General features: G+C 53.3%; 1 protein-coding gene across 3 annotated transcripts in view; it reads left to right on the forward strand.

The window, feature by feature from the left end:
- Window positions 1-13298, forward strand: part of LOC308678524 (chromodomain-helicase-DNA-binding protein 3-like) — a 104004-nt gene that overhangs the window by 32479 nt on the left and 58227 nt on the right. For 2 of the 3 annotated variants that reach the window (XM_081345750.1, XM_081345749.1), the window contains exons 5-10: window positions 2073-2341; window positions 5171-5301; window positions 7139-7286; window positions 8657-8832; window positions 10016-10246; window positions 11820-12023. In XM_081345750.1, coding sequence (XP_081201876.1) covers window positions 2073-2341; window positions 5171-5301; window positions 7139-7286; window positions 8657-8832; window positions 10016-10246; window positions 11820-12023 — 1159 coding nt within the window. The remainder of the gene's footprint in view (window positions 1-2072; window positions 2342-5170; window positions 5302-7138; window positions 7287-8656; window positions 8833-10015; window positions 10247-11819; window positions 12024-13298) is intronic. The other variant, XM_081345751.1, reaches the window with a different exon arrangement.

The following is a 13298-nucleotide window of genomic DNA, read 5'->3' on the forward strand; positions in this document are numbered from 1 at the left end:
GTGCAATCTTTTCTTGGGAAAACCTCCCGCGACGGGAGGCCCGCAGCTCCAGGAGGCGAGGTGTGTCCCTTTCATTAAATCTTTCCCGCTGCCGGGAAAATGCCTTCTCGGTTCCCTCCGAGGAGCTTCCGCCCCTTGTCTTTTTGAACGACAGCAGGAGGGCAGAGCTGGAAGGGACCTCGGAGGTCATCCAGTCCAACCCCCTGCTCGGGTAGAAAACCCTATACCCTTTCAGACAAAGGGCTGTCTGGTCTCCTCTTCAAAGCCTGCAGTGACGGAGCACCCACAACGTCTGGTGGCAAGCCGTTCCACTGGTTAATTGTTCTCCCTGTCAGGAAATTTCAGAATTGATTGCACCGAGGCTAAACCCCCCCAACCCCCCCCCCCCAGGGCTGGCACACTTGCGCAGCTGTCCGACTCCAGAGCTAAAAGGCTGAGTGAAGCACGCGATCAGAATCAGAAACAGAATAGAGCTGGAAGGGACCTCGGAGGTCATCCAGTCCAACCCCCTGCTCTGGCAGGAGACCCTATACCGTTTCAGACAAATGGTTCTCCAATCTCTTCTTTAAAACGTCCGGTGTTGGAGAAGGGAGGGAGGGAAGAAGGAAGGAAAAAAAGAATAACAGATGGAAGGGACCTTGGAGATCATCTAGTCCAACCCCCTGCCCAAGCAGGAGACCCTAGACCGGAGGTCCTCAACCTTTGGGGCAGCAGGGAAGGGTTCCACGGAGAAAAGTTTTTCCGCGGACCGGAGAGTGCGCGGTTTTGTGTGCTGCCTGCATCCCACAGATGGGGCTTTGCTTCTTTGTGTGGACCGGTTGCTGGCGTGCCCGTGGCTCAGTACCGGTCCACGGACCAGGCGCTGGGGACTCTCGCCCTGCCTAGACCCTTCCAGACAATCTCTTCTTAAGACCCTCCAGGGTTGGAGCACCCACAACGTCTGAATGCAAGACGTTCCGTTGGTTAATTGTTGTCGCTGTTGGGAAATTTCTCTTCATTTCTCTCTCGCGAATGAAAATGAGAAAGGAAGGGAGGAAAATGGGAAGGAAGGAAGGAGAAAGGAAGGAAGGAAGGAAGGAAAGAAAATAAGGAAGGAAGGAAAATGGGAAGGAAGGAAGGAGAAAGGAAGGAAGGAAGGAAAATGAGAAGGAAGGAAGGGAAATGAAAAGGAAGGAAGGAAGGAAGGGAAACGAGAAGGAAGGAAGGAAAATGGGAAGGAAAACGGGAAGGAAGGAAGGAAGGAAAATGAGGAAGGAAGGGAAATGAAAAGGAAGGAAGGAAGGGAAACGAGAAGGAAGGAAGGAAAATGGGAAGGAAGGAAGGAAAACGGGAAGGAAGGAAGGAAGGGAAATGAAAAGGAAGGAAGGAAGGGAAACGAGAAGGAAGGAAGGAAAATGGGAAGGAAGGAAGGAAAACAGGAAGGAAGGAAGGAAGGGAAATGAAAAGGAAGGAAGGAAGGGAAATGAGAAGGAAGGAAGGAAGGGAAACGAGAAGGAAGGAAGGGAAACGAGAAGGAAGGAAAATGGGAAGGAAGGAAGGGAAATGAAAAGGAAGGAAGGAAGGGAAATGAGAAGGAAGGAAGGAAGGGAAACGAGAAGGAAAGAAGGAAAATGGGAAGGAAGGAAGGAAAACGGGAAGGAAGGAAGGAAAACGAGAAGGAAGGAAGGAAAACAAGGAAGGAAGGAAGGAAAATGAGAAGGAAGGAAGGGAAATGAAAAGGAAGGAAGGAAGGGAAACGAGAAGGAAGGAAGGGAAACGAGAAGGAAGGAAGGAAAATGGGAAGGAAGGAAGGAAAACGAGAAGGAAGGAAGGAAAATGGGAAGGAAGGAAGCTATCGTAGCTCAGTGGTTAGAATGCAGTATCTGTATCTAAGGTCTGTAAAATGAGGACCCAGATTGTTGGGGGGGGCAACAGGCTGACTCCGTGAACCGCTTCAAGAGGGTTGGAAATGCGCTGTGAAGCCGTCCGCGGGTGTTGAGCGCCGTCGCTATGAAAGGCAGAGGGTGGCTTTATCCGCTGCCCAGCGAAAGGGGCTTCGGTGACCCTCTGCGTTGCCCCTTCCTCTCCTCCAGGCCTCTCATTGCCAAAAAGAACCCCAAGATCCCCATGTCCAAAATGATGACCATCATGGGGGCCAAGTGGCGGGAATTCAGTGCCAACAACCCCTTCAAAGGCTCGACGGCCGCTGTGGCCGCCGCCGCCGCTGCTGCCGCTGCCGCCGTCGCAGAACAGGTCTCCGCCGCCGTCTCGGCCGTCGTCCCTTCCCCCGAGCCCCAGCATCTGCTGCAGCCCCCGCCCCCGCCTCTTCCCATCCGCAAAGCCAAGACCAAAGAGGGCAAAGGTGAGTGCCGGGCGGGCGCCGGTCAGCCCTTCTCCCCGAGATCCTGGGGCGAGGAATGGGGTGGGGAGCCGGGGAGGAGGGGGCGACGGCTGTGCGATGGACAGAGGCCGGGCGCCACTGACGGGAAACTGCGGGGCAAGGAAGAAAAGCTATGGACAGAAGAGAATATTTTGTAGCTCAGGGTTGAATTGTGGGGCGCCTGGTGCTCTCCGAGCTGGGCGGTTTCCTTGCAGACGTTTCACGGCCCAACTAGGGAACGTCATCAGTGCTAGAGGAGGTGGGGGGGATTACAGAAAGGAGGGGAGGTGGAGGAGAAGGATGACAACTTTGGAGTCCCTGCTACTCTCTGAGCTTTCTTGTCTTCTTACAGATGTTCTGTGACCCAACTAGGGAACGTCATCAGTGTTAGAAGGGAGGAAAGGAAGGAAGGAAGGAAGGACTGTGGGGTCCTTGGCGGTCTCTGAGTTTGGGGGCTTCCTTGCAGACGTTTCATGACCCAACTAGGGAACATCATCAGTGCTAGAAGACATTGGGAGGAGGAGGAGGGAGGAGGAGGAGGAGGAGGAGGAGGACGACTGTGGGGTCCTTGGTGCTCTCTGAGCCGGGCGGTTTCCTTGCAGACGTTTCATGACCCAACTAGGGAACATCATCAGTGCTAGAAGACAGTGGGAGGAGGAGGAGGGAGGAGGAGGAGGAGAAGGAGGAGGAGGAGGAGGAGGAGGACTGTGGGGTCCTTGGTGCTCTCTGAGATGGGCGGTTTCCTTGCAGACGTTTCATGACCCAACTAGGGAACGTCATCAGTGCTAGAGGAGGTGGGGGGGATTACAGAAAGGAGGGGAGGTGGAGGAGAAGGATGACAACTTTGGAGTCCCTGCTACTCTCTGAGCTTTCTTGTCTTCTTACAGATGTTCTGTGACCCAACTAGGGAACGTCATCAGTGTTAGAAGGGAGGAAAGGAAGGAAGGAAGGAAGGACTGTGGGGTCCTTGGCGGTCTCTGAGTTTGGGGGCTTCCTTGCAGACGTTTCATGACCCAACTAGGGAACATCATCAGTGCTAGAAGACATTGGGAGGAGGAGGAGGGAGGAGGAGGAGGAGGAGGAGGAGGACGACTGTGGGGTCCTTGGTGCTCTCTGAGCCGGGCGGTTTCCTTGCAGACGTTTCATGACCCAACTAGGGAACATCATCAGTGCTAGAAGACAGTGGGAGGAGGAGGAGGGAGGAGGAGGAGGAGAAGGAGGAGGAGGAGGAGGAGGAGGACTGTGGGGTCCTTGGTGCTCTCTGAGATGGGCGGTTTCCTTGCAGACGTTTCATGACCCAACTAGGGAACGCCAAGCAGAACACAGAACTCTCCCAACGACTCACACTCAGAGAAGCAGGGATAAACCCCAGACAGAAAACCATAGCCCAATCAAAGAAAAACCAAGGGGGCTACTACACTCCCACCTACACAGGCAGATTGAGCTACTGTATATAAACAGGGAGAAAACCCCTCCTCCTTCTGGCACTGATGATGTTCCCTAGTTGGGTCACGAAACATCTGCAAGGAAACCGCCCAGCTCAGAGAGCACCAAGGACCCCTCAATTCTCCTCCTCCTTCTCCTCCTCCTCCTCCTCCTCCTCCTCCTCCTCCTCCTCCTCCTCCTCTTCTTCCCACATTCCCTTCTAGCACTGATGGTGTTCCCTAGTTGGGTCGTGAAACGTCTACAAGGAAACCACCAAGATCAGAGAGCACCAAGGACCCCACAGTCCTCCTCCTCCTCCTTCTCCTCCTCCTCCTCTTCCTCCTCTTCTTCTTTTTCCTCCTCCTCCTCTTCTTCCTCCTCCTCCTCCTCCCCCCCTCCTCCTGCCCCCTTCTGGTGTGCAACCCCCCCTCCCTCCTAGCCCTGATGATGTAACCAAGTTGGGTCACGAGACGTCTGCCAGAAAAGCACCAAGCTCGGAGAGCACCAAGGACCCCACAGTCCTTCCTTCCTTCCTTCCTTCCTTCCTTCCTTCCTTCCTTCCTTCCTTCCTTCCTTCCTTCCTTCCTCCCTCCTTCCCTCCCTTCCTTCCTCTCCTCCCTTCTAGCACTAATGATGTTCCCTAGTTGGGTCACGAAACGTCTGCAAGAAAACCCCCAAGCTCAGACAGCACCAAGGACCCCACAGTCGTCTTTCTCCTCCTCCTCCTCTTCTTCCCACATTCCCTTCTAGCACTGATGACGTTCCCTAGTTGGGTCAGGAAACGTCTGCAAGGAAACCCCCAAGTTCGAGACCACCAAGGACCCCACAGTCCTCTCGTGTGTCCTCCTCCTCTTCCTCCTCCCCCCTCCTCTCTTCTCCCCTCCCTCTGTTTTGCAAACCCCCCTCCCTTCTAGCACTGGTTATATTGCCTAGGTGGGTCATGAAACCTGTGCAAATAAACCCCCCAGCTCAGCTTTCCATGCTTCAGCCCGACAGGATCCCAAATTCCTGGAGAAGGGAGAGGGGCCAAACTTTGAATCGTCTCGGGCCCCTTGTCACGTCCCTGTTTTTAAACACCCCCCCCCCCCCATATTTTATTTTTATTTTTGCAAGCGAGCAGAGCGGCCGCGATGCTCGCGTTTTCCTGCAGCATCCCGCTGGGGTGCGATTGTTCCAGGCAATTTTTTTTGCCCTCCTCCGCTTTGCTGCTTCGGAGCGTCCCCGAAACCCGCCCGTCTCTTTCTGACGACGGGGAAGGGGGGAAGGGGGCAAATAATAATAATAATAATAATTTTATTTGTATGTCGACTGTTCGACTGAGAAGTCCTTTTTTCCCCCAATTTGTTTTTGTTTTCTCTCTCTCCCCCCCCCTCCCTTCCACCCAAGGACCGGGCCACAAGAAGCGGAGCAAAAGCCCTCGGGTCCCCGAGGTGAAGAGGAAGATGAAGGGGAAGAAGATGGCGCCCCTGAAGATCAAGCTGGGCATGATCGGCGGGAAGCGCAAAAAGAGCAGCTCAGTAAGGCGCGCTCCCTTGCAGCTGTGCGTGTGAATGTGGAAACCCACCCACCCACCCCCACCCTGCCCCCTCAGCTGAGCTTGATGGCTTTGGCATTTCCTGGACCAAATTAGCAAGGTGGAAGAGCTCGGTGGCTTCGTTAAGAGAGACCACCAGCTCAGCTCAAAACTAGCTAATCCCTCCAATCAGTTGCTGTTCTTCAAATTGGGCTGACTTGGCATCGTTGGCTGCCGGTGCTGACTACTGCTAGCCATGGGGAAGGTGTGTGACTCTCTTAAGCCAGGGGTCCTCAGCCTTGGCAACTTTTAAGACCCAGTGCACTTCAACGCCTCTGCAGCTGGCTAGGGAATTCTGGGAGTTGAAGTCCAAAGTCTTAAAGTTCAAGACTTTGAGTTCCGTTCTGGGAGTTGAAGTCCAAAGTCTTAAAGTTGAAGTTCAGTTCTGGGACTTGAAGTCCACAAGTCTTAAAGTTGAAGACTTTAACTTCAGTTCTGGGACTTGAAGTCCACAATTCTTAAAGTTGATGTTCAGTTCTGGGACTTGAAGTCCACAATTCTTAAAGTTGGAAGACTTTTGAGTTCAATTCTGGGACTTGAAGTCCACAATTCTTAAAGTTGGAAGACTTTGAGTTCAATTCTGGGACTTGAAGTCCACAAGTCTTAAAGTTGGAAGACTTTGAGTTCAATTCTGGGACTTGAAGTCCACAAGTCTTAAAGTTGGAAGACTTTGAGTTCAATTCTGGGACTTGAAGTCCACAAGTCTTAAAGTTGGAAGACTTTGAGTTCAATTCTGGGACTTGAAGTCCACAAGTCTTAAAGTTGGAAGACTTTGAGTTCAATTCTGGGACTTGAAGTCCACAAGTCTTAAAGTTGAAGACTTTGAGTTCCATTCTGGGAGTTGAAGTCCACAATTCTTAAAGTTGGAACACTTTGAGTTCAATTCTGGGACTTGAAGTCCATAAGTCTTAAAGTTGGAAGACTTTGAGTTCAATTCTGGGACTTGAAGTCCACAATTCTTAAAGTTGGAACACTTTGAGTTCAATTCTGGGACTTGAAGTCCATAAGTCTTAAAGTTGGAAGACTTTGAGTTCAATTCTGGGACTTGAAGTCCAAAGGTCTTAAAGTTGAAGACTTTGAGTTCAGTTCTCGGACTTGAAGTCCAAAGTCTTAAAGTTGAAGTTCAGTTCTGGGACTTGAAGTCCACAATTCTTAAAGTTGAAGTTCAGTTCTGGGACTTGAAGTCCACAATTCTTAAAGTTGGAGTTCAGTTCTGGGACTTGAAGTCCACAATTCTTAAAGTTGGAAGACTTTGAGTTCAATTCTGGGACTTGAAGTCCACAATTCTTAAAGTTGGAAGACTTTGAGTTCAATTCTGGGACTTGAAGTCCACAAGTCTTAAAGTTGAAGTTCAGTTCTGGGACTTGAAGTCCACAAGTCTTCAACTTGTCAAGGTTGCAATACCCTTAGCCTGAGATTCCTTTTAGGAACCGGCATGGCAAATTCAGGTTGCATGGTTGCGACTGTGGGATGCTTGCTTGCTGTTACAACCTCATCTCCACCTCCTTTCTTTCTGCCCTTCCCCTTTGCCGTGTGAAATAGACTCCACGCGTGGTCCCTCAGATCCAACCCCTTGTAACTGAACTGGGGTTGGTCAACTCCATCGCTGGGCCGGGCTGGGTGGAACGCTTCTTCTTGCGTCTTTCTGCTTGCTTTTGGGCCTAGCTCCAAAGTTGGGGTACCCCACCCCCGTCCCTCTTTCCTTTCCCACCGCCGTTCCTCTTCATCTCTTGCCTCTTTCTGGGTTTTTCCTAATGGAGGATCGCTCCGGTTATGTACAGCATTTGTTTCAGAGCGACGAGGTAGCAGAAGCAGAAGAAGAATCCGACCTGGATAACTCAAGCGTTCACAGCTCTTCCGTGCGTTCCGACAGTTCGGGAAGGGTCAAGAAACTCAAGCGGGGTCGGCCTGGACGGAAGAAGAAAAAAGGTGAGGTTAAACCCGTCGCCCTGGGGCGGGAGAGGCTGAAAGGCCTTCTCCGACAGCGAAGGAGAGGGCACCTTACTTGGTTGTCGAGAAAGAACAGATTTTTTTAAAAAAACTTTCGGTGCCCATCACATTTCCTAGAATTCTTCCATCAGCCAAGCGTGACTGGACACCCACAAGGAATTTGTCCCCGGTGCATAAGCTCTCAGTGCGCGGACAAGCCACAAAGTGATAGATCGTGATCGTAGTCGTCTCTAGAAAGGGATATTTGTAGCTCAGGTTGAATTGGTTTTCTCTGAGCTTAGGGGTATGAAAGAGAATGAATGGGGAGGAAAGCCAGGGCGAATCTAGACAGCACACTAAAAAGCAGAGACGTCACCCTGCCGACAAAAGTGCGTATAGTCAAGGCTGTGGTCTTCCCAGTTGCAATCTATGGCTGCGAAAGTTGGACCATAAGAAAGGCCGAGCGCCAAAGAATTGAGGCCTTTGAACTCTGGTGCTGGAGAAGACTCCTGCGAGTCCCTTGGACTGCCAGGCGATCAAACCGGTCAGTCCTAGAGGAGATCCACCCTGACTGCTCTTTAGAAGGCCAGATCCTGAAGCTAAAACTCAAATCCTTTGGCCACCTAATGAGAAGAAGGAAGGACTCACTGGAGAAGAGCCTAATGCTGGGAAAGGTGGAGAGCAAGAGAAGAAGGGGACGACAGAGAAGGAGGTGGCTGGATGGAGTCACTGAAGCAGGAGGCGTGAGCTTAAATGGACTCCAGAAGATGGTGGAGGACAGGAAGGCGTGGAGGAATGTTGTCCGTGGGGTTGCCAGGGGTCGGACACGACTTTGCAACTAACAACAACATCATCTATCTGTCTGTCTATTATTATTATTGTTGTTATTATTATTATTATTATTATTAATGGTACTTGCTAGGAGTCAGCTAAGGCTCCACGGAATTCAAGGGAGCTTGTGGCCACTTAGGGATTCTAGGCTGATCCCTCTTTTGACTCCATCCATCCCCAGGATCTACCACTCCTTCTCCTACAAGGTGTGGGTCTGCTTGCGCCCACCCAACCCCTATGCGGAGTTCCTAACAACTACTTCGTTCCCTTCCGCCTACAATGCAGGAATCTTCCCCAGGCCGACAGCCCTGAATTAAACCAACCCCCACCCCCGCGATGGTTCAGCTGCCGGCAAGGGAACCTCTTCCATTTCCGTGCCATGACCAGCACGGGCAGCTACAGGATGTGGGAAGGCCGGACGGTCCGGCCTCGGGGGTCTAGAGCAGGCCGCCCGTGTCTTGGGACATCGGGGAGACCCTGACCCTTTTTCCTTTCTTCCCCCACCCCCACCCCCCACCCCTCTCCTCCCCGGTTGGCAGTTGCCGGCGAAGAAGAGGCGGATGGCTACGAGACGGATCACCAAGACTATTGCGAGGTGTGTCAGCAGGGCGGAGAGATCATCCTGTGCGACTCGTGTCCCAGAGCTTACCACCTGGTCTGCCTGGATCCGGAACTAGACAAGGCGCCGGAGGGGAAGTGGAGCTGTCCTCACTGCGTAAGACGCTCACCTTTCTTCCTTGCCCTCTCTGCACCCTTGGCGCCTCCTGGCCACCTTGCGGTAGCCCGCCCAGCTGGACGTGGGGATCCCTGCTTTATCCCCAGAGATCTGGGGTGTGGGGCGGGTGGGGGAATTCAGATTTCTCCTCGTTTGAACGGATCCGCCTGGACCGATTTCCTATGGGTCCGGCTGTGGGTTCCTTTCAAAATTGGGGTGGGCCAGCGAGGGCAGAAGGAAAGGGAGCGGGGCTGGGTTGGGCTCGCTGCTGTGTGCATAGGGACAAGGAGACGGGCTGGGGTTGAAGGAAAGGACTCTGGCCACCTTTGGGTTAGCCCTCCTCGCCGGGGGCTGGACTAGGAGACCTCCGAGGTCCCGTCCGACTCCGTTCTCTTTCCGCACGCCAACGTCTTTAAGCATCGGCTCTCTCCGGAACAAGCACGGGCAGTCCTCAACTTAACGGCCACCTGTTTCGTGACCGTGTGAGGTTACAGCAGCAGCAGCCCTGCAAAAGGGGTCTTCAGGCCCTTTCTCCCCCCCCCTCCCCCACACTCGCAGCATCTGCCCGCTCACGTGATCGAAATTCAGAGGCTTGGCAACTGACCGGCACTTAACGACGGTTGCAGCATCCCGTGTGTGTGTGGTGTGTGTGTGTGTGTGTGACGTGATCCTTCTCCCCTTTGGCGGCTTTCCGACAAGCCGACGGGGGCGGGAAAGCCGGAATCTGTTGAATAACCGGGTTGCGAACTTCACCCCTGCAGCAATTCGGCTTAGTGACGACGGTCGAAAGAAGGGCGTCATACGGAGCCGAAACACTCCGGATTTTAGACCGAATGGGCGGTGTGGTTTAAGTGGAGGACACCCTACCCACCCCACCCACCCACCCGTGAACGTGGAGAACCACGCTGGGGGATGTTTTTAGAGAAGACCCGTAGGCAAACATCCACGGTCTCGGATCTCTTTTCCGAATCCGAAATTCTAGCAAGCGACACTGGGGGAAAAAAAAAACCACCCACCCCCACATTAATGCTTAGCCCCCCCCCCTTTCAAAGCTCCTGCACGTGCTTTGCCGGAGTGGCTGTGCCTTTGCTCTTGTGTCGACCCCTGTTTCCTAACACAGCTCTCCTTTCTTTGGTGTGTGTGTGTGTGTGTGTGTGTTTTGTGCGATATCCCTGGCTCGCAGGAGAAAGAAGGGGTGCAGTGGGAGCCGAAGGAAGAGGAGGACGAGTACGAAGGCGAGCTGGATGACGGAGAGAAGGAAGAGGAGGATGACCACATGGAGTACTGCCGGGTCTGCAAGGACGGTGGGGAGCTGCTGTGTTGCGACGCCTGCATCTCCTCGTATCACATCCACTGCCTCAACCCGCCTCTGCCGGAGATCCCCAACGGGGAGTGGCTGTGTCCCCGCTGCACGGTGAGGGGGCTGGGAAGGGCCCGGGTGGGAGGGACGCCCCGGCCCCCGTTTCTGACATGCATATACCTGCCAGAAAAGCTCGGATAAACGTCTCCCCCCCCTCTCTGAAGGGGGTCCATCCGGCGGGACCCAGAAGGAGGGCCTTCTCCGTGGTGGCTCCCTCCCTGTGATCCGAAGGACCGTCTTTTCCCTGCTACATCCGTGTGAACCCCCAGAACGGGGAGGCAGGGGGTGTTCGGGGTCCCCTCTCTGAAGGGGGTCCATCCGGCGGGACCCAGAAGGAGGGCCTTCTCCGTGGTGGCTCCCTCCCTGCGGAGATAAGATTGGCCCCCACTTTGGGAGCCTCTCGCAAGGCCCCGAAGAGGCGGTTTTGCCAGCAGGCCTGGAGACCCCAAGGTGGTCCGGAACGAGATCTGTACTCTGTAACATTGAATACATACTAGTGGGAAGGAGCCTTCTGAGCGATTAACTAACATGTAGACTATGATACTATAGAAATTAATTATTACTCACTGTTTTTTAAATACAGGAAGCCAGACAACATGCTGTTTGCTAAATGTTAAGAATGTTATTTTGAAGCACTGTAACCCCAACCCCAACCTTAAACCCAACTCCAACCCTAACCCAACTCTAACCCCAACCCTAACCCTAACCCTAACCTTAACTCTAACCCTAACCCTAACCCCAACACCAACCCTAACCCTAATCCCAACCCTAACTCCAACTCCAACCCCAACCCTAACCCCAACTCCAACCCTAACCCCAACCCTAACGCTAACCTTAACTCTAACTCCAACTCCAACCCTAACCCCAACTGTAACCCTAACCCTAATCCTAACCCCAGCTCCAACCCTAACCCCAACCGTAACCTTAACCTTAACTCTAACCCTAATCCCAACCCTAACCCCAATCCCAACCTTAACCCCAACTCAACCCTAACCCCAACCCTAACCCTAACCTTACCTCTAACCCTAATCCCAACCTTAACCCTAACCTTAATCCTAACCCCAGGGACGCGGTGGCTCAGTGGGTTAGGACGCTGAGCTTGTCGATCAGAAGGTCGGCAGTTTGGCGGGTCGAATCCCGAGTGCCGCGTAGCAGAGTGAGCGCCTGTTACTCGTCCCAGCTTCTGCCAACCTAGCAGTTCGAAAGCACGTAAAAATGCAAGTAGAAAAATAGGGACCACTACGGTGGGAAGGTAACAGCGTTCTGTGCGCCTTTGGCATCTAGTCATGCCGGCCACATGACCACGGAGATGTCCTCGGACAAGCGCTGGCTCTTCGGCTTTGAAACGGAGATGAGCACCGGCCCCTGGAGTCGGAAACGACTAGCACACACGTACGGGGGGGAACCTTTACCTTTTAATCCTAACCCCAACCCTAATCCCAACCGTAATCTTAACCCCAACCCTAATCCCCACCCCAACCCTAACCCCAACCCCAACCCTAACCCTATTCCTAATCCTCTAAAAATTAATCCATCTATAAAAGAGATCAATGAATAAAACCCTATCGTCTCCAGGCGGGCGAGAGAGGCCAGCCGATTTCTCACAGCTTCTTTCCCCTGCTTGCAGTGCCCCATGCTGAAGGGCCGGGTCCAGAAGATTCTCCACTGGCAGTGGGGGGAGCCCCCGACACCGGTGGCGGTCCCCCTGCCCTCCGACTGCAAACCGGACGACCCGCCCCCTAAGACGCTCCAGGGGCGTTCGGAGCGTGAATTCTTTGTGAAATGGGTGGGCCTCTCTTACTGGCATTGCTCCTGGATAAAGGAGTTGCAGGTACGCTCTCCGTTGGGATGCCGGGCCAGGGCATGGAGGAGGGGGCAGCCAGTTCCTAGCCGAATTAGGGCGGGGAGGGTGCTGAGCGCAGCCCCGTCTCTTTGAACTGGGAGCTTTCCATCACCGGTCCCAGCTGCCTTTTTTTTGTTGTTGTTTGTTTCCTGAACGGCCCCATTTTGATAACACAATCGTACCTACCGCCGGATACGCATTTCATTGGCCACCGAAGCGAAAAGGATTAGCAGTAAAAAGAGAGTAGCTGCGGGTCGGGGTTAAACAGCGGGATCGAAGGAGGAGGACTGTGGGGCCCTTGAGGCTCTCTTGAGCTGGCTTGTTTTCTCGCAGACGTTTCGTGACCCAACTAGGGAACATCATCCGTGCTGAAAGGGAGGGGGCTTGTGAAGAGGAGGAGGAGGAGGAGGAGGACTGAGAGATCCTTGGAGCTTGGAGGTTTCCTTGCAGATGTTTTATGACCCAACTAGGGAACATCATCGGTGCTAGAAAGGAGGAGGAGGAGGAGAACTAATGGATCCTTGGTGCTCTCTGAGCTGGGCGGTTTCCTTGCAGACGTTTCATGACCCAACTAGGGAAGATCATTGGTGGTAGAAGGGAGGAGAGGAAGGAAGGAAGGAAGGAAGGAAGGAAGGAAGGAAGGAAGGACGGACTGTGGGGTCCTTGGTGCTCTCTGAGCTAGGCGGTTTCCTTGCAGACGTTTCATGACCCAACTAGGGAACATCATCAGTGCTAGAAGAAAAGGGAAGGAAGGAAGGAAGGAAGGAAGGAAGGAAGGAAGGAAGGAAGGAAGGAAGGAAGGACTGTGGGGTCCTTGGTGCTCTCTGAGCTAGGCGGTTTCCTTGCAGACGTTTCATGACCCAACTAGGGAACATCATCAGTGCTAGAAGAAAAGGGAAGGAAGGAAGGAAGGAAGGAAGGAAGGAAGGAAGGAAGGAAGGAAGGAAGGAAGGAAGGACGGACTGTGGGGTCCTTGGTGCTCTCTGAGCTAGGCGGTTTCCTGGCAGACGTTTCATGACCCAACTAGGGAACATCATCAGTGCTAGAAGAAAAGGGAAGGAAGGAAGGAAGGAAGGAAGGAAGGAAGGAAGGAAGGAAGAAAGGAAGGAAGGAAGGAAGGAAGGAAGGACTGTGGGGTCCTTGGTGCTCTCTGAGCTGGGCGGTTTCCTTGCAGACGTTTCATGACCCAACTGGGGAACCTCATCAGCGCTGGAAGGCTTTGCTCTCTGTTTATATACAGCGGGCACACCCTGTCTGTGTTGG

This window comes from Vipera berus, assembly GCF_964194415.1.
Source record: "Vipera berus genome assembly, chromosome: Z".
NCBI lineage: Eukaryota > Metazoa > Chordata > Lepidosauria > Squamata > Viperidae > Vipera > Vipera berus.